Source organism: Crinia signifera, chromosome 7, assembly GCF_055691185.1.
Source record: "Crinia signifera chromosome 7, ASM5569118v1, whole genome shotgun sequence".
Taxonomy (NCBI): Eukaryota; Metazoa; Chordata; class Amphibia; order Anura; family Myobatrachidae; genus Crinia; species Crinia signifera.
The window spans coordinates 103,885,447-103,907,083 of record NC_139223.1 but is presented as its reverse complement, the minus strand read 5'-3'; the positions used below and the strand labels follow the sequence as shown (position 1 = coordinate 103,907,083).

Below are 21,637 nucleotides of genomic sequence, written 5' to 3'. Positions count from 1 at the left end.
GTGACGTCACCGGCGCGCGCGCGCACTCGCGCAAAGCTCTCCTGGGACCGGTGGAGACGCCAGAGAGGATGCTGAAGGCCTGCCGTGGACGCTGGAGGACTTGGTATGTATTAAAAGAGGTTTGGGGGGAAAAAAAATAATAATATTTGAATTATTTAAAAAAACCACGGTTTTTGGAATAATTCGGATACGGGATGCCCGGATACGGGATGCCCGGATACAGGATACCCGACCTGTAACACTTATTAAAATCTTACCCTCTGACAAGTGTGGTGCCTTGGGCCGGCTTCAGGGGGTCCTAAGCACTGGACTTAAGCTTAGAGGTAGAGATCCACCAGATGCTGGTTTGTGTGCAATATTTTTTGACTAGAGTATGCCAAGCACCTCAATATTGCCCTTTGTTAGATTGCAGAGTTAATAAAAAATATTCTAAATTGGCAATGTTAGGTACTATACAGCACTATTATATTTTCTTTGTGTGTGGAACTACAACTCTCAGAATTTGCACCTCTCATTATTTTTGTAATTAAGGTTTGCTGTCCAAGATCCCCCTCCCTTTATACTAATCTGAAAAGCAATACCAAACAATGCTGGGCTTCTCCTTCTTAATAATCACATATGCACTAACATATGTGATCATTAACGCAAAGGACAGCTCTTCCAATAACAGCTTTCCTTTGAGATGCAGCTCTGTCGGTGGATTTCCAAGTATGCAACCCGGGAATCCCTCTGTGCGTGCTCAGATTGATGGCACCAGCTGCTGGGCATGCTGGGAGGGATCCATGATAGATCCCTCTGACAGTGCTGTGAAGTGAAGCCAATAGCCTTCTAGAGGGTAAAGCCTTTTGCTGGCATTATCCTCCGCGACGGAGCCCCGGCAGCAGGACTTTGGTGCATTCAGAAATGTGGTAAAAAACACAGAAAACAGGGATTTTACTGCATTTTCCATTTAGTGCATCCTGTCTACAATATCCTCTCAAGGTAATGTAGGCTGTAACTTAGGTAACCATTAAAATGAGGTTGGCATGTTTGAGGGGGGCGTGGCCGGATGTAGCACTGAGGCGGCAGCGGTGAGCTAAGCTGCTGCTCCCACGGCATTAATCCTGACCTCCACAAGGCTCCCTATGGCTTGATAAAATCCTGACCGTAAGGGATACCTGATATCCAATGTGTCTGTGTTACCGGGCGGCACTGGAGGTACTGCAGCACTAGCAGCAAGGGAGAGTCTGGTAACATCGAGGCCGAGCGAGATATACGAGCCGCGCTTTGATGCGGATGACCCGTCGCTCTCTCTGACGCATGCAGCCACGCTAAGTTAATCAGTCTCCCCGCTCAGCACACGAGAATCCCCAGCCGGCGGCAGAGTGTGGTCAGCGGCAGACGCCAGACGCCATCGGAGCAGAGGCAGTGTGTATGGACCCTCGACCCATGAAAAAAGGTTCACGCAGTCGGTAAAGGACTCAACCAGCAAACTACACGCTAAACTCGGTGTACCTGGTAGGACGCATCATTTAATACTGTACTGTGCCCGATATCAAGCCCAGGTCAGTTTTATGCTGTTTGAGAGAATGCAGATGGAGACCTAAGGTTGTGGGCGAAGGGGTTGTCTGCATTTACAGGGGAAGCCATTGGCAAAGGCCGAATGCCAGGGGAAGCGTGATATAAAACTCCATCATAAATCTGCATGACTGCAGCGGCTAAACTGCTTCTCTCCTCCTGTATGTATCTAACCTGCTAAGAGCTTCTATAAAATCGGTGCTTGGCTCTGACACTGTGGCCATTGGAAAAAGTGCAATATAGTAAGCCAAGGTATACAAATTATCCCCCTATGTACACCTGCTGAGATTGGGTTGCTGAGAGCCAAAAGAAGTGTCCACACACACATTTTCTAAAAGTGCTGTAAGGACTATATCTTATACAGGCCGCAAGTGTAAAGAGCGCTAAAAATTACCTTAAACTGTGTAATAGTGCCCAGGAGAATTGGGGCGCCTGTTAATCAACAGCTGCTAGAAGAATAATATCTAAGAGAGGCCCTAAGTGTTATAAATTGCTATAAGTCAAGAGAAAAATTGCCCCTCTCTTTCCATTTTTGTTCGGTGTGGCTTGCATAGAGCTCAAAAATTGCGTTGACATAATAACTGGTGCAAGCAGTGCAACACAGAAAAGAAGAAACAAAGATAAACTCCCTTCCCTTTTTTTGCTATTTTTTCTCTCCCCCCCCCCCTTTTTTTTCCCCTTTGGTATAGTGCATGAAGTTAAGACTCCCAGCTGCAATGGGTAAAACTACGCAAGCTGCAGCTGTTGCGGCAAAACTTGAAAAATACAAGTCAGCACACGCATCTAAATCAAATACGCGGTGCGTACCGAGTTCACCATCTTCAGCTGCAGATATGGAGACATCTATAAGCGAATCTACTCAGTCTACTCAGCAGATATTAAAGGCAATAACAGACTCAGACCAAAGAGTAACTGAAAAGATTGACCAAGTGCAAATTGATGTCTCCCTCCTCAGGCAAGATGTACAGAAAATCCGCGATAGAGTAAAAGAAATAGAACAGCGTATATCTCAATTAGAAGACGTCTCTCTACCGCTGGTGAAAAAAATTGAGGAACTGGCGACACAAGTAAATCTGATTAAAACTAAAATGACGGAGATGGAAGGAAGAAACAGACGCAACAACATTCGCTTGATTGGTCTCCCAGAGCAGACTGAGGGCCCCAACGCTGTAAAGTTTATTGAGGACTGGCTTACACGACTGTTCACAAAAGAAGTATTTACGCAACAGTTTACAGTGGAGCGAGCCCATAGGGTGCCTTCACAACCCCTAAAACCTGGAGCTCCTCCACGCACATTTATATTCAGGCTGCTGCACTACAGGGACAGAGACACAATACTTCATTTGGCAAGAACAAAAGGCCCAATACTTTATGACTCTCAACCAGTCTCATTCTACCCAGACTTTGCACCTGAAGTGCAAAAGGAGCGAGCAAACTTTACCCATGTCAGGCGGAGGCTGAGGGAGAGAAATATTCAATACTCAATTCTCTACCCAGCACGCCTGAGAGTCATTTTTGAGAACACTACTAATTTTTTCATGAACCCTAAAGAAGCAACTGACTGGCTGGACAACCAGCCTGGCACAAAATAATGCAAAAATTTGATTGTGTGACTCGGGCTATGCCCTGTTAACTCCTTATATCTCTCTCCCTGTTCTCCCCCTCCCCCCCTTCCCCCCCTTCTTCTGGTGTTTTTGTTTTTTTTCTCCTCTTTTTCTTTGCCATAGGGAACAAGAAACCTAGCTTAAAGTGGGAGCCCTCTAGCTGCTACAAGAAGCTGTGGATAGGCTTCCCCATATGAGGGGAAAGATATCTGCACCCTTGGGGGTTAAAAAAATAAGTATTGTGGGTTTCGTTATGTGGTGTAGGTGTGTTCTGGATCAGGAAGAAGGGAAGTGAGACACAATCGATTGAAACAAGATAAGACCGTTTTTTTCATATAACACATGTGAAAGGTTTTGGTGCACTAAAGTGTTGGAGATATATATCTATTTGTTTCTTGAATCTTTTCACCGGAGGGCTTGTGGGAAAACCTCCTCTATATCTCTGATATATCTGTTGCCCACCTGGGAGCGCACCCTTGTGAACAAAAAACTTCTTTGTAAAAAGTGTTTTTTTTTTGTTGTATCTCTTTGTTGTCTTCTCTTTTTTAAGGGTAAAAGGTATGCCCTAGCTCTAGAGGTTATACGGGGAGAGGGGGGAAGGGGGAATGGGTGTATGTATTTGTTGTTAATTATCGATGCTATAGTTAAATATAATTATGTAGATTGTTGCTGTAATATGTTGACATGCTTGGGTTTACTGCTACCCAGTCCTGTTCAAGGCCTGGCTAGCAGATTAAGAATTTATGCCCTGCTAGTGTTTGGCTATGTAAACCTCCATGGTGTTAGGAGGAAGCACGGTGGCAGATTTTTATGCCACCTCCTGGCACCATCTGGGACGCCTTCCATAAATGCTGTTCTGCTTTCTCTGGTACGTTTAAGAATGCATTTACTCTTTCCTCTTTACTTGTGCACTATGGTATTAATGTGATAATGGGCTGTAACCTACTGCTATCTAAAACTAGACTAAAAAGCAGATATGGCAAGACTGGGTCAAAACAAAATAAGTAAAAAGGGCCTAAGCCAGGGCTCGACAAATACCGGTCGCCAGGTCGCCATGGCGACCAGATTCTGCTTCCTGGCGACCAGATTTTTTGGGAGAGAGGAAGCAGAATCTGGTCTGGGCAGGTCAGTGGCAGCGTTTCCTAGCCCCCACCTGCTGGAGGTCAGCAGAGCGGCCAGGGTGCATGACCCCCCTCTCCCCCTCCCAAGGGACCAGCGGCAGCGCACTGAGCAGTGCCCGCCCCCTGGAAGTCAGCAGCGCGAGCTGGGTGCCCGACCCCCCCTCAGGGAACAGCGGCAGCACACTGAGCGGCACCCGCCCCCGTCCCCTGGAAATCAGCAGCTCGGGCTGGGTGCCCGACCCCCCCTCAGGGAACAGCGGCAGCGCACTGAGCGGCGCCCGCCCCCGTCCCCTGGAAGTCAGCAGCGCGGGCTGGGTGCCCGACCCCCCCTCAGGGAACAGCAGCAGCGCACTGAGCGGCGCCCGCCTCCGTCCCCTGGAAGTCAGCAGCGCGGGCTGGGTGCCCGACCCCCCCTCAGGGAACAGCAGCAGCGCACTGAGCGGCACCCGCCCCCGTCCCCTGGAAGTCAGGAGCGCGGGCTGGTGGGTGCCCGACTCCCCCCTCAAGGACCAGCGGCAGCGCACTGAGTGGAGCCCAACCCCGTACCCCACCTGCTGGAAGTTAGCAGCGCGGACAGGGTGTCCAACCCTCCCCCCTCCTAAGGGACCACCAGCGGCAGCGCACAGAGTCTGCAGGAAGTCAGCAGCGGCAGCGCACCGTCGACCACTTCAGTGCGGCAGCTGCTGCTAAAGAACTCGGTGCCTCCTCTATGCCCCGTGTAAGCACATGTTAACCCCTGCAGAGAATGTTAACCCCTGGAAAAGTATGTAACCCCAAGGGGATAGGGAAGGGGATATGGGGGGCGGGCTAATGCTCACTACCTCTTGTGTCATGTTTTGCCCTAACCACCAGCATACATATGTCATCCCCCCCCCCTGTGTGGGCCTGCCCCACCTGTGTAGCCTGCACCCCCCTGCAATTGCCAGCCTGCCCCACCTGTGTAGCCTGCACCCCCCTGCAAGTGCCAGCCTGCCCCACCTGTGTGGCCTGCACCCCCTGCACGTGCCAGCCTGCCCCACCTTTGTGGCCTGCACCCCCTGCAAGTGCCAGCCTGCCCCACCTGTGTGGCCTGCACCCCCTGCACGTGCCAGCCTGTCCTACCTGTGTGGCCTGCATCCTTCTGCAAGTGCCAGCCTGTCCCACCTGTGTGGCCTACACCCCCCTGCAAGTGTCAACTTGCCCCACCTGTGTGGCCTGCAAGTGCCAGCCTGCCCCACCTGTGTGGCTTGCACCCCCTCTAGTGCCAGTCTGCCTCACCTGTGTGATCCCCCCATACTGTCTGCCCATTTGTCCATCTTTGCCCCAGTCCATCCATACATTCATAGATGCAGCATATGGTGCTCATTCCAACCATTTTCTCAATCTGTACTGTACCTCTATCCATCCATCCTACCTGACTGTCCTGGCAATGTCTCTCCTGCTCACTCTCCTTTTTCTACCCCTATCTCTCCCTGACTCTCTTGCTCTCTGACACTCTCTTTCTCTCCCTCCCTGATGCTGCCTCTCTCTCCCAGACACCCTTTCTTTTAGTTACGCCCCTGGCCATGGACATTACGGCGTGTGGTATTATATGTAATGGGCATTACGGTGTTTGGTTTACTGGGTAATGGGCGTTACGGTGTGTGGTATATGTAATGAGCATTATTGTGTGTGGTATAGTATGCAAAAGGTTTTTCGGTGTGTGGCACAATGTGTAATAGGCATTGTGGCATGTGGGTATGTGTAATGGGTATGTGACATGTGCAATAGGCATTATGGTGTTACTTTTTGGCGCACACTGTCACTATTTTTTTTCTGGCTCCTACATTTTCATCCAGGCTCCTAGATTTTTAATAAATTTGTCAAGCCCTGGCCTAAGCTGCCTATGTTGGAATGTCCGTGGATTAAATGAAAGAATCAAAAGATCACTGGTGTTGTCACAACTCAAGAAATATGAAGCAGATATTATCTGTTTGACAGAAACTCATCTAACTGACGATAGGACACAGGTATTAAAGAAGATGTGGGTCGCAAAGACGATCCATTCCACATTTACTCAGTGGGCTCGGGGGGTTACAGTCTTGATTAGGAAGGGGATACAATTTGAGCTAGTGCAGAGCGAAATAGACCCCTATGGTAGATATATTTTCCTAAAAGCAAAAATCTATCAACAACTCTTCTTTATCATTGCAGTATATATACCTCTCCCATACAATAATGAAATTTTGCGGAAGGCAGCCCTGTACATTTCCACAGACCCTGATATACCAACCATTTGTATGGGTGACTTCAACAACGTCATGAATTTAGATCTTGACAGATGGAGACAATCTGCCAACTCAAGGCTAAGAACAGTTAATCCAGAACCAACCTCCTTTTCCAAAATGACAGGGGAACTTGGTTTTATAGATATATGGAGAGTGAGAAACCCTTGTACCTCCCAATACTCCTGCTTCTCGGCAACCCACAATACTTTATCAAGGATCGATATGATCTTGATTTCTCAAGGTCTAGCTCCAGTAATCAAAAATATAGAGTACCTATCAAGAGGTATATCGGACCACTCCCCTGTCATTTTGGTACTTGATATTTGTCCAGATAAAGGTTTGGGTACGTGGAAACTAAATCCCTACTGGCTTAAGGTGTTAGGGGAAAGCAAGGAGGTGGTTGAGCCCTGGCAGGAATACTTGGTAAATAATGCAGGTTACGAAAATGTTGGTATACGTCACGATGCTTTCAAAGCAGTAATACGAGGGACATTTATAAAAAAAATTAATGAAGTAAAGAAGTCTAGTAAAACCAGAGAGCGTGAGTTAGAAGACACAGCCCGGCGGATGGAGCTGGAATATATTAGCTCCCAATTAATTAGCGATAGAGGGAGTATGCTGAAAGCCCAGGAAGAATGGGCAGATTATTTATACAGCAAAACAAAAAGGAAGTTAATGTTCTCTAGGCATCAACAATATTATCTGTCAGAAATGGGAGGTAAACAATTGGCCTTTCTGTCTAAGGCCTCACACAATCAGGAAACAGTAACAGAAATAATGAAACCTAGTGGCGAAACATACTACAGTGGTAAAGAGATAGTGGGGGTCTTTGCTACTTATTATAAAGACTTATATGAATTCCGGGGTGTACGAACAGACGGGGAAATGCAGGGTTATCTAAGCCAAGTACATTTGCGATCACTAACAGGGGAGGAAGCTGTAAAACTAGAAGCACCCTTTACGCTACAAGAAGTGGCGAATGCAATTTCGTCCCTTCCAGCGTCTAAAACTCCAGGTTGTGATGGGATCCCGATAGAGGTATATAAGCAATATGCAGATTTTTTTGTGCCTTACTTAAAGGACTTGTTTAACTCACTACTACAATAATAGTGATACCGAAAAAAGACAAGGATAAACTTCTCCCTGAATCATACAGGCTGATATCTTTGTTAAACACCGATGTTAAAGTAATGGCCAAAATTCTTGCATTTAAACTCTATAATAAATCTAATAATACACCCGGATCAAACGGGGTTTATGCCAGGGTGCTCTACTAGTCATAATCTCCGTAGATTGTTTTATCACCTGCAGAGGGAACAGGGTAAGGTCTCGGAATCCTTTGTTGTGTCTCTTGACGCAGCAATGGCCTTCGACACCGTAGAGTGGCAATACCTCTGGGCTGTCCTGGAGAGATACGCATTTGGGCTGAGATTTGTTGCCTGGTTAAAACTACTATATGATACACCAACAGCTAAAATCTCTGTTAATGGATTCTGTTCAGATAATTTTAAGCTCTGCAGAGGAACCAGACAGGGCTGTCCCCTATCACCGACCCTGTTCGCAATAGCAATAGAGCCCCTAGCCTCCCTGATACGCTCAAACACCCAGATAAAAGGGATCAAAATAATGTATCATGAGGACAAAATAGCCCTCTATGCGGATGATACGCTTCTATTCCTGGCAGATGCAGATGAGTCTCTGCAGACATTATGGAGGGTGGTGAATAAGTTCAGATTATATTCGGGACTTAAAATAAACTGGGAAAAATCCAACATAACTCCCCTTTCGGGGCTGATCCCTTTAGCTCATCAAAACAATTATCAATTAAAATGGTCCCTTAAATTTAAATATCTTGGGATATGGGCTACCCCGAATATGGGTGAATTCATATCACTTAATGTTGACCCTATTACGGAAGAATTTAGGTCCAGGTCCAATGTTTGGAAGAGACTCCCTATATCTGCTACAGGCCGCATAAATATGCTAAAGATGATAATTCAGCCGAAATACCTGTACATTTGCAAGAACTCGCCAGTTTATATCCCAAAAAAGGTATTTTCATCTATTAACTCTATAGTGGTCTCGTTCGTCTGGAAGAATAGCCCCCTCCGGATCGCACTAAAAACCTTATGTCGACAAAAGGAGCAGGGAGGACTATCTCTTTCAGACTTTAGAAACTACTACTTAGCTTCACAGCTAGCAAACCTGAGGGTTTGGGTTATCAATGGGGACCATACCCTGCAGGCCTTTGTGAGGGAGCAATGCCCTCAGATAAATTTGCCCCTACAACTGCTACTCTTAGGGGATAAGATAAGCAGACTTCCAGCGATACTTCGCCAAGCAATTTTGATTTGGAGACAAGTGCATGTTTTATATAATTGTAGGGGTATAGAAAGGGATTCGCCTCTCTGGAATAATAACAACTACCCTGAACTACAAAAGATCTCCAGAGATAATATGTGGAAAAATAGGGGGATCATTAATGTAGTTCAATTGTACAACGAAGGCAATTTAAAAACATTTGAACAGCTCCAAAGAGAATGGGATATATCAAATAAGGATTTTTATAGATATTTACAGCTGAGGCATGCCATTACTGAACAATTTGGGGGGACCACGTTGGAAATCTACGTGTCCCCAATAAAGGCGAAGCTGAGTAGCTTACCCAATAGAGGACAGATATCTCATTTGTACGCCAATATCAACAACAGCGGTCAGGAGGATCAACTAGACCACTTGAAGGAGAAATGGGAACAGGATCTAGGCCCCCTCACAGTAGAACAATGGGATCAAGCAAAGGCCTCGATAAAAACTGCCACTGCAAACGTTAGGTTTCAACAAATTCACTTCTTCATTTTACATAGGGTTTATTGGTCACCGGCAAGAATGCATCAACATAAATTACGAACTGATGATAACTGACAAGATGCGGGGTGGATAAAGCAGGGTTCTGGCACCTACTCTGGGAATGCCCAGCGATACAGCGCTTTTGGAGGAAAGTATGGTGTTACATTGAACATATTGTTCCCATCAGTGTACAATTCAGCCCAAGAGTCTGTATGTTTGGAACTGGGGTGCGGGACTTATGCTCTAGGGACATATACTCCTGCCTTATGTGCCTATGCACTCTAGCGAAAGTATTGATAGCTCGAGTGTGGTTCTCAGCTAAGAGCCCTGAACTAATGCAGTGGAGAGCACTGGTTAATGAAGTGCATAGACATGAGAAATTTATGTATAAAGAGCAGAAAGCCATGGCCAAATACCACACCAAATGGGATCCATGGTGCCACTCAACAATGTACGATCCCTGTGTGGATGGGGGCTTGTAAAGTGCAATGGTGCAATGGAAGAATTTTTTTTTTTTTTTTTCTCTCTTTTATAGATTATATTGTAATTAGATATAAATGTACAAAGCATCACTCTATATAAATACAACATATACACATAGTTACACTTGTGAACATAAACTTTTTAGATTATATATACACAGGAAAACACTAAAATAAAAGTAGTTATTTCATAAACACTTCGCACTAAGAGCTGTTTATAGATATATAAAAGTAAGAAGTAATAAACAAGCATTAAAGTAACACTATATGTAGACATAAATTATTTGTATAGGCCACAAGATAAGTAGATATTAATCTTTAAAACACTAACACATGTACACATAGTAGTATTATGGAGCTAGGAGTACCCTTCGGGTTTTTCCCCTCCTTTTTTTTTTTTCTCTTCCAACTGCAATAATAAGACTGGACTGCACCTAAGCAAGCCTGCATCCCGGGGAGCACTTGGATAGACAGGTTCCACTGCAAGGGCTTATACATCTGATGGGCATTGGCAACGGGTAGGGAATTAGTGAGAGTGATTGCATATATAATATTCTTAACATAAATGTATGTAATGATCTTTTTAACATAATATTGTATCTTGGGAAGTAATAGCATCGGTTTTTTATTGTTATCTTTTGTATGTTTAATGTATAATGTAATAAAATGAAATAAAGAATAAAAAAAAAAAAAAAAACATTAAAATGAGGTTGGCCTCCCAGCAAAAATAAATAATACATTCCATTGCACGACATGGCACAAACAAATAAATGACCAAAGTACAGCTAAGACACATCTCACCAACCGCACAGCCAGAATTTCTGTATTCAGGGCCAGATGTATCAAGCTTAAAAGTGATTAAAATGGAGAGTGATAAACAACCAGTCAATAAGCTCCCCACTATCATTTTTCAAACCCAGCCTGTAAACTGACAGATGAACCTGATTGGCTAGATGTCTATTACTTTCCATTTTTCACTGTTGGAAGCTTGATACATCTGGCACTCAGTCAGGTGAGGAAATACATAGATACTACAAAATGAATTCCCAAAGAGCTGGTTGCAACACCTGAAATAGCATACAGTAGTTCTTCATCACTCCTGAGACACACAAGGCTCCCATACTTACCAATACCCAGAAACCTACTGTGAAACTTAACTGAGTATTACACATACACAGTAAATTATTCAAAAGATCTCAACAAGCATCCGATGAATAACAGCATACTGTAGTAATCACTTCCTAAAAATCAGACTACAATCATAAATGTAGTTTGGAACATTAAATTGTCTTACCTTTAGAGGATATCATTTTACTTCCAGTACTGTCCTTTTGCCGAGCAACAGCCACAGCAATACCTACAGGAGGATTTCGCACTTCTACTTCACCCTGAAAACCCATGATATCCTTTGTAATTGACTTAGCACTCCCGGGTCTATCTGGATCTTTCTTAATCTCTGGTTGTGATAAACTCTGGACCTTGACAGTTTTAAATTGGGATTCATTCAACTTCATGTTGCCAAGTCCCCCGAAAGGACTTTTCTTGCTACTGCTTTGCCAAGCATCTGTCTCTTTAGCAAAGTTCCCACTGTATTTAATAAGACTCTGCATGGCGGATCGCTCACAATAGGCAGATGGTTGTTGAGTTTCTGAACTGGTATTACCAGGACCAAAAGTCTTTGATTCAGCAAAAGTGTTCTTTGATTCTTCTTTTCCATGGTTCACTTGGGAATGTTGTGCTGCTAAGACAGCAACCTGGGAAGTGTTACAAGCACCAGTTTCTATCTGCTTCCCTTTGTGTTCTGGAAGTTTCACAAAGGAATGGCTTACATGTTGCTGCCGAGAATCTAGCAATCCAGGGACCTTGCATGTTTCTTTGGTGTGGTCTCCTTGCCTGCAAGGAGCTGAAACAGTATTAGAAACAAAGGTCCTTTTCTCCAAAGAGGAATGCCCAGGAGTGTTAAATGAGGAATCTGATACATCTAGGCATTTCATAGAATTATTACAGCAAATTACAGATCCCTGCTCTCGGGACAACTCTACCCTTTTCGGTTCAGTTGTTGATAAGTCCTGGGAAAAATGAGGAGGAAAGAAATCAGCCTTTTCCTCTGAATTGTTCACTTTACTTTTAAACTCACAGCTTTGTGAAAAAACCTGTTTGTTATGCGCATCAACATTAGGCATAACAGTTGGTGCTAAAATCTTTAGCTCGCTGCTTATCTCCTTGGTTTGTGGAATGATGCTGTACATGGAAGAGTGGAAGGGCTCTGTATGCAATGAGGAAGTGGTGGATAATTTGCACAAAATATCTGAAGACTGTGAAGATGGACAGCTGCAGGCCACAACCATTTGTGGAGAAGATGTCGGAACAGAATCGCTACACTTAGCATGATTGGAGCTTGTATAGCACAGAGGCCTAATATTCTCATCATGCCTATTTTGGTCTTTGGTGCATCTGTCCTTTTCTGAGCCATGAGATCTGTCTAATAAATTACCTCCATGATTACAATTACTCAGAAGAGATATCTGAAGAGGGTGTTTGGATTTAGTTTCAACATTTCCCAACCAGCGGTTTGGCACAAGTTCAGATACAAATGGAGAATGATGTTCCCCCATTTTAGGTATCCTATGAAGACCACTTTTCTTACTCTCCCTTTCCACTTTAGTGTCCAAATCTCGATCAACTAAATCACCAGACTGTGTCTCCTCTGTTATACGCCTATCCTTTTTTGATATGCCTAGTAAGCAAGAACTAACTAATAGTTCTTTTCTGCAAACTTTTTCTCGAGTATCATTGGAAGGCTCTTTAAAATTCTGTCGAGAGTGACACACAGGATCAGTTTCATGCATGTGGGGGCTCTGTGTCTGATTACTCGATGCCTTCAACATTGATGTTGGAGGATGATACGTTGATTGTTGACCAGAGAAAGAAAACCGATCTATAAAAATAAATATATATATATATGTTAAAAATATGAATTATTAGTAACTGCTTGCACTTATGTTGTACAATAATAAGGTTTTAAAATTATCTCATGAACCCAGAAAGCATTTTGGTTCATTCAGAGACATCCAAATTGTTTATCTCCCTATATTTTGCCAATTACAGAAAACATAAGGCAACAAATATATATTTGTAAATTATTCATGAATAAGATATTAATATGCAAATACAGAGCAACATTAATTTCAATTACAGCATAAGGTTTACATTGCAGCAATGTAGGCACAAGTTTATGCTTGCACTTGTGTATTATTATTTTTTTACTTTTGTATTGTGCTTATATACTGTATTACAGAGTATCTGACGTGTCTATTCCACTGGCCATCTTCAGGCCCAAGATAGCTAACTTTTACTGTTTTGGAAGTCTAGAAGGGAAGGTTAATTCTTATTAAACTAAGTAAATACATAGGACAAAAAAAAGATGTGCAGGTTGTGATTTACTTGGTTCTTATCGACAATTTATCGCAATTTTGGATTTTTCAGATTGGCTATCGGCTGTCAAGTGTTTTGGATAGCTAATAAGATCTCGCTGTGAGAACCGAGTAAATCCAGGTAAAAACCGACCCACACATCTCTACAAAAAAGTGACTGGAGCATGATGAACCGGAGGAGAAATCACTGTGTTAGTGTAGAGACAAGTGAAAATGCAAAATTTACCTTTCTGAGGCTCAATCAAACTGTGTGGACCCATGTGCGTTAACAGTGGATTAACACCACCAGAAGAATTAAGATGACTCATTGGAATGTAGGAATGATAGACACTTCGGCCAAAGTGAGAAAAACCTAAAATAACCAGATAAAACAACAGTGAAGATATAATCAGTTAATCTTTTAAATTAATGGTACTTGTGTATTATCACGGCACCCACGATGTATATCTTAGTACACGCATGCGATGCAATACGATTTTTAATTGTACAAGCACCCTAATGGGTGCTTTCAATGTTAAATGCACCCCCATTGTCAACGTAACCCCCAATATCAATGCCAACCCGAAGCGTGGTGAGCGCAGCGAGCCCGCGAGGGGCGGCAGTACGTGTTCTCCGACCTATTCATACCCCCACTATCCACGTCGGCATGGAGTTGATTTTAGATAGTGTGGCGAGCGCAGCGAGCCACCGAGCCCGAAGCGTGGTGAGCCCCACGCGGGGACGCGGATGACTTCACATGTATTCCGCGTCCACTCGCCACGCTTCGGGCTCGTATTCCGCGTCCACTCACCACGCTTTGGGCTCGGTGGCTCGCTGCGCTCGCCACATTATCTAAACTCGACTCCACACCGACGTGGATAGTGGGGTATGAAAAGGTCAGAGGACGCGTACCGACGCCCCTCGCGGGCTCGTTGCACTCCCCACGCTTCGGGTTGGCGTTCATAGTGGGGGTCGCGTTGACAATGGGGGGGCATTTAACATTCTGGGAGCATTTAACATTGTATGCACCCATCAGGGTGCTTGTACAATTAAAAATCACATGCAATCGCATCGCATGCCATTTGCTGGCATGCGATGCGATATTTAATTGTACATTTTTCCGTTTTGATGGGAAAATCGCATGCCATCGCATACCTTATTTAGTAGTATGCGATGCGTTGGGCGCCGTGATAATACACAAGTACCAAATAAATCTTTTAAAATACTCTAGAATTACATCAGAAAACTATAGTAGCAAAACCATTTCCCTAGTATCTACATTATTGACTGGGTTATAGGAAATATACTGAGTCCTAGGAGTATATTTATACTCCTTTCACACTGTAGCTATAAAACGGTATATTGCCAATTTTTAAGCATGTCAATCCGGTTCTAGGTTCAGTGTGAAAGCTCCATAGCCAAAATACCAGGTCAAAAAACCCAGTAATTCAAACTGTGTCAAAAGAAGGATCCTACGCGGTTCAAAGCCAATCCATTTTGTAGAGTGAAAGCCTCCGACCTGGTATTTTGAACACATGACTGTGCCACAGAAGGTAATAGGCTGCCTGATGACACAATCCTTAATCAGGAAACAAGAGATATAGCATTTGAAGTAGTGGAGAAGCATTGCTGGCATATTTCTACACTACAGAACATACATTATAGCAACATGGACTGATGAGGAAGTAGCAGAAATGACCAGGAAAATCACTGGCACTGTGAAGGATTCTCTAATCTATAAAAACATTTAAAATACCTCCCATCTGTCCCGTTTTCCCGCAGGAACTTCTCGCATCCCTCCTGGTGAATAGACCTGTCTATTCCAGTACTAGAGACGCTGGGGGATGGCCAGCAGCTTACATAGCCACTCGTCAGGCCCCCTCAGTGGCAAAAACGGAGGCGTGGCCTCTTGGGGTTACGCTATCAAGGCTAAGCCACATCTCCTAATTTCCGCCGCGCACAGGAGTCACTCTTCGCCTGTCTACAAAGTTGGGAGGTATTTAGTACATAAACATCAACAAACAGGTATATATTTTAGCTAAATACAAATATTTGAGCCATAAAAGTCCTTTACAAATGACATTACTCTGTATTCTATAGGTGAACTGGATTCAGGGGATTATTCTGGTTCACTCGCAAAGGCACAATCACTCTCTAATGGACTGTGCACTTCAAGTGGGGCTGATGTAACATGTGCATGAGAGAGTTAGATTTGGGTGTTTTATTGTTTTTGTGCAGGGTAAATACTGGCTGCTTTATTTTTATACTGCAATATAGATATCAGTTTGAAGTACAAACACCACCCAAATCTAACTCTCTCTGCACATGTCACATCAGCCTCAACTGCAGTGCACATGGTTTTGTCCATTAGAGAGTGATTGTACCTTTGCATGTGAACCAGAATAACGCCCTCAGTGTGAAAGGCATCAACCCAGTAATAAACTGGCTCTACCATGCAATGTGAAAGGGGATAAGCTTGCTCAGAATCATTTGAGAAATGTTTTCAAATACTAGGTTAGGGAAGGGTTTGCAATGTAAAAGCAGTATTACAAAATGCAGTTTTTACAGATTAGTGTTTTAGTGTGATTTCCTGCAGTTTATTGTGCCAATTTTCTTAAAAATGTAATACATCATGCAGTGTAGTGGCAGTGTAGTGACAGTCTCTTAAAAAAAAAAAAAGGAAGTTTTGCATATATGCAGTTTGGTAATTATAACCTTTAGTTCAGTGTCTTGTATACATTAACGGAATTAAACCAGCAGTAATTAAAATGTAAGAAAAAAAAATTTCCGTGCATGAAATGATATATGTTTTTCCTACATACCATACATGCCGTTTAGAAAGATATGCCAGTTCGGAGATATACAGTATCTTTTGTACATAGTGGGGTTAATTGAGACCTGATCGCACAGATGCAAATTTGCATTGTGGGGGGGGGGGGGGGGGGAGATAATCGATAGACTGCACATAGCCAATCCTATGCACGCGCAAGGCTGCCCAGTGATAAAATCCTGCAACTTTTTTTATCAATGACCATTCGCTAGGTGATTGACAGGAAGTAGATGTTTGGGGGTGGTAACCGGCCATTTCATGGAAGTGCCAAGAAAAACGCTGGGCGTGACAGAAAAAAAATGCGGAGTGTGACAAGCAACAAGCTGGATACACCTATTTTTATAGCAGCTGCCGAGGGAGTGTCTGTCATTTTCACTGTCGACCTTGTTCAAGTCGACCTAATGCCTGTGTTGACCTAATGTCCTGTTGACCTAGACCCATGTCGACCTAGACCCATGTTGACCTTGCTGCCTGTCGACCCAGTGCTTGTCGACCTAGTTGTTGAAGACCTAACAACCCACACCCCTTACAAATGGTTTGAACATATTCTCACGGCTGCAAATAGATTTGCAGCCATACACATCTTTTCACACAGCGAACACATTCATTTGCAAGGTGGAGATGCACTCAAGTGGGCAGAGTCTACCTGAATGCTTGCCGTGCGATCAGGTCTGTAATTAGTAGGGGCAAATTTGCAGTGATGATAATGGCTAGTACTAAACCAGGCGTACAAATACAGCAGATCACATCTGTAGCTTTGTACAACTACACATGTGCACAGACATTTTTCTAAGTTTTAACAGTTTGAGAAAAGTGTGCTTTTACTTCTAACTGATGAGATACAGTAGCATGTAACTTTTGGAAATTATATATTTTAGCAAATTGTGTAATTTCAGATAATACATTGCTTCCTCATCAAATATAATATCACAGTTTATATATTTTAGTGCCAGAGCAGCCAGACATTTTCATATACGCTGTGCCCGTCGGCACTACAGTCCCCATAGTTTTTCCCAGTGTTGTTGCCTACTGTATATCGACATTTCTCATCATAGACACCATATTAGTGTGCAGTGTTCCCTCACATGGCTCACTACGATCCCTAGGGAAATTCCCCCCCCTGTGCTCGGCACACTATTCTATTCTTCTCTGCCCACATGAATCCTGGAGTAAGAACATGTCAGTTTAAAAAAAAAAAAAAATACATGAAAACCATTGAAATGTTGACCCTTTGCATGTGTCGGCCTATTAGCTGTCGACCAACAGTGGTCGACTTATTTACTGTTGACCGGATACCGATACACATCAAGCTCTGTAAAATTATAGCATCCTCTTAAAAGGTGTGTACACACTATACCAGGCATGTCCAAACTATGGCTGTTTGGACATGCCAAGCTGTTGTGAAACGTCAAGTCCCATCATACCTTGCCGCAGTTTGCTTCTAGGGAATGCTAAAACTATGGCAAGGCATGCTGAGAAGTGTAGTTTCACAACAGCTTGAGGGCAATAGTTTGGACATGTCTGTACTATACGATATGCTCCATTAACAATATTATTGTTATATTATATTAAGATTGAAATGTATTAAGATTGAATGGGCAAGAATACACGTACCATCAGATTACCAGGGTGACCATGCTTTGGCCGGGGGACCTTATGTAAAAAGTGTCTCCCAGTTGTGGCATTACACCGCTGGCTGTTTGAGCCCGGTGCTGGTTTCCGAATTACGTCAGACCCATACTCCTTTTCTCCCCAGTATTTTGGGAACCAGGACCAGGCCAATTAAACTCAGATGATCGAATAGATCAGTGGTTCTCAAACTCGGTCCTCAGGCTCCCACACAGTTCAAGTTTTCCAGGTCATATGACAGGTTCACTCATTACTCACTGACACATTTTAAAAGATCCACAGGTGGATTATTTCACTTGTGATTCTGTGAGGGGTCCTGTGGATCGACTTTGAGAACCTGTGCAATAGATGATATGCACGATAACAGGGATTGGTTATGATATTTTTGTGCATTCTGTTTAATGTGTATGCCCTATGTCAGGCATATCCAAACTGTGGCCTTCCAGCTTTTGTGAAACTACACATCCCAGCATGCTCTGCCATAGTTTTAGTATTCCCTAATAGCAAAACTGTGGCAAGGCATGATGGGAATTGTAGTTTCACAACAGCTGGAGGGCCATAGTTTGGACATGCCTGCCCTATGTACCTTGGGCCTTATTCTAGTTCACTCTTTCTGACAAAATCCTTCTTAGATGGACAAAACCATGTGCCCTGCAGGGGGGCAGATGTAACATGTGCAGATAGAATTAGATTTGTGTGAGTTATTTTGTTTCTGTGCAGGGTAAATACTGACTGCTTTATTTTGACACTGTAATATAGATCTCCCTTTGAAGTGAAACCCCACCCAAATCTAATTCTCTCTGCACAAGTAACATCTGCCCCCCTGCAGTGCACATGGTTTTGTCCATCTAAGAAGGAATGTCAGAAAGAGTGAACTAGAATAAGGCCCTTTGTTCTCTCATGGGTCATTAGCAATGCCCTCTCTTGGCTGTACATGCAAGATGATGGAGAAAAATGTTAGGGAGAGCAATGTTGTGGAATGCAGCATGGAGACTGCTCCCCCCACCCAAATTGAGGGTGAGTAAAATACACATTGGTGTTCAGCAGAGTGAAGTGTGTACTTGCATTATGTTAAAATGGATTTTATATGGTGGTACAGGCCACTCCAATGCTGCTGCTGAGATCTAATGCTGGACTCTCTCTCACATGCCAGCCACCAATGGTATATGCTGCAACCTACCACTATATGCCCATATAGCTGCACCCCAGTGGTATATCCTGCTACCCACCACTGTATGCCAATATAGTGGCCCTAAATGTTTTATGTTGCTGCTGCCCACCACTGTATGCCCATATAGCTGCCCCCCAAGGATAAATGCTCCTGCTGCCCACAACTGCCACCCATCCACCCAAATATGGTTCGGCCACTGGGCAATGAAAAACACAAGACTTTTTAGTTTTAGTTTTTTATTAAATTCATTGTGAGTGGATTCATTGATTCAATTTAATGCCAACTAGCGTTTATAGCAAATTGTTTTCCAACAGTGTATACAATCATGCATTTCAACAAGTACAATAAAGAGCTAAATAGTAATACAGACATAACTAGGGTAAGGAAGAATAAACTGAATCTGAGACCCATATTGTTTCAAGAAAATGAAGGTCATAAACCACAAATACTGTATGGTACTATGACCAAGTTCTATTTGTACTGGAACAAGGCAAAACCCCAAGAAAACTTCTACAAACAAATTAAACATAACAAAAATGTATAAAGCATAAAAACTGGGGTCTCCGTGCACAGTGGAACGTGTACTCAACAAGATTGAGTAAATTACACTATAGGTGATTGGGAAGGGCCAGCCATCGCAGGAAAGAAGGGCTAGCGGGTGCATCATATGTGGCTGGTGGTAGAGGGATACTCATTGCAGAAAAGGTCTTCATTGTATCATAGCACTATATACAAGATGCTTAAAAATGTTTTGGTTTGAATTCACTCATGTGCCCCTTCTCGCTGCCATCATTTGAATCGAAGATGTCAAATTGATCAGGCGGTTTGGTCTCAACCTCACATTTCTCCACTTCTGTGATGGGAGGCAGAGATTACCAGGTCTGGTATGCACACCTGCAAAAATAATACTGTCGTTAAACTCCATGTATTGTATTATATTAATTGTATTATAAGTAAAAATAAATCTGCTATCGCTGAGGAATGGAAGTACAGACCTAATTTTGTGTTTGTGTGTTGCCAATGAGGCATTTGCACTTTACAAGCATATCATGAAGCTTTTTGCAAGGGGGGGCTGAACAATGTGAAGAATATTTAAAATGATCAGCTCACTAGTGCTTGTTGCATTGCGGATAAAACATTTGGCATTCTCAGTACTCACTTAAGGATATTCAAGGTACGAGATAAGAAAGAAAGAAGATCCGGGGCTGTAGCAAAAAAAGGGGGAGATTCTCTAATCTAAAAATGCTGTAAAAACCCCGTTATCTAGGTTTTTACTGCATTTTGGGATGCTCTAAGCATCCCCGCCGGGTTACCGTAGCGGGGTGAATTGCCAGAAAAATCTGGCAATGTCCCATAGAGGCCTATGTGCTTCTAACGCGATCCCCCGCCACCCCGCACCGACACCCCCCCCCCCTCACTTGTGTCCGGGCAGCACAGAGCTGCAGCAGCACACTGAGCACAGTGCTGGGTAAGGGAGGGAGGGGGGAGCCGCCCCGATGGGACCCGCTGACTCACCGCAAAGGACAGCTCTTAACGCAAGAGCTGTCCTTTGCCATAATTATCGCATATGCGATAATTATGTATGCGAAGGGTGGCGATGTACGGCGGAGCTGGGCTGCGGATGTAAGAACATCCCGCCCTAAGTGCCAGTGGTGCAACCGAAATTAGATGGTTCCTACGATTCTTCCACGTCCTAGTATCTCGGTTGTTCCATCCTTCTCTCTCCCCCAATATATACGCAAGAGTATGTATAGAAATTTGAAAAGATGAATAATTAGCTGATGATCAATATATTCACTTGTAATAGGCAGATAAAATGATGCATGGGTATACCTAATTCAAGGTAATTATTATGTTGTAAATACTCGTAGCATTTTCTTTATCCTGCGTCCTATGGTGTGACGTTCATCTCCGTGGATGTGAATATATAAATAAAAATAAATATATACAATGTGCACCCAGTGGGAAAGGAATAGACTGTGAGCATACCTAACTCCCCAAACAAGAAAAAATAATAATTATATTAAGGCTTCTTTATCAATGACGTCAAAAAGTCGTTCAAACTCAATATGTACAGTAGGTTTTTTTTCAACATATACTGTAGCAGTTTCTTTGTGTCTGGATCACTTATTCTCAATTGATTAGTGTATAGATGTGCTCCATAATGTGAAGTTTTATTCGTGAAAAAAAATATTAATAAAAACCAATGTGTAATATAAAAATGTATAAACAGTGCAGGATAAAAATGTATAAACTTCCTGATAAACATAGGTGCATACTGTACCTCACTCACCATATATGGTAAGTGGCATACACCTGTAATGGTTTCTTTTTATGACAAAAGAAGTGATGGGCATACCCAAGTTATATAAAGGTAAGTCATTTAACCCACGTAGCTGTTTCTTTTGGGTGTCTCTGTATGTGTGTTTATGCTGAAAGTTCTTTCTTGAAAAACTCTCATTCCCTGATGATTTATATTATTTTGGAGAGTGAAGAAAAGAGAAGACCTATTCTATAGTGATACAAAATCACCATGAAGTGGGTTATGAGGTGGGGACACCCTTTTATGGTACTTTCAGTATCTTACTTTAGGTAATGAACCATGAAATCAAATGGTGGCATATCTCACTCACCAGTAACAGTGAGTGAACAAAACAAAGGTTTCTTTAGTACGCTAATCCACGTGCACAGATGATCGTACTATGACTCACTTCTTTAGTACAGGCTCAACACATAT

General features: G+C 43.3%; 1 protein-coding gene across 4 annotated transcripts in view; it reads right to left on the bottom strand.

Annotated features, from left to right (window-relative positions):
- Nucleotides 1-21,637, bottom strand: part of TNRC18 (trinucleotide repeat containing 18) — a 351,855-nt gene that overhangs the window by 292,610 nt on the left and 37,608 nt on the right. For all 4 annotated transcript variants that reach the window (XM_083153575.1, XM_083153577.1, XM_083153573.1 and 1 more), the window contains 2 exons: nucleotides 13,518-13,643; nucleotides 11,152-12,795 (listed from right to left, as the gene is read on the bottom strand). In XM_083153575.1, the coding sequence (XP_083009701.1) occupies nucleotides 11,152-12,795; nucleotides 13,518-13,643 (1,770 nt within the window). The remainder of the gene's footprint in view (nucleotides 1-11,151; nucleotides 12,796-13,517; nucleotides 13,644-21,637) is intronic.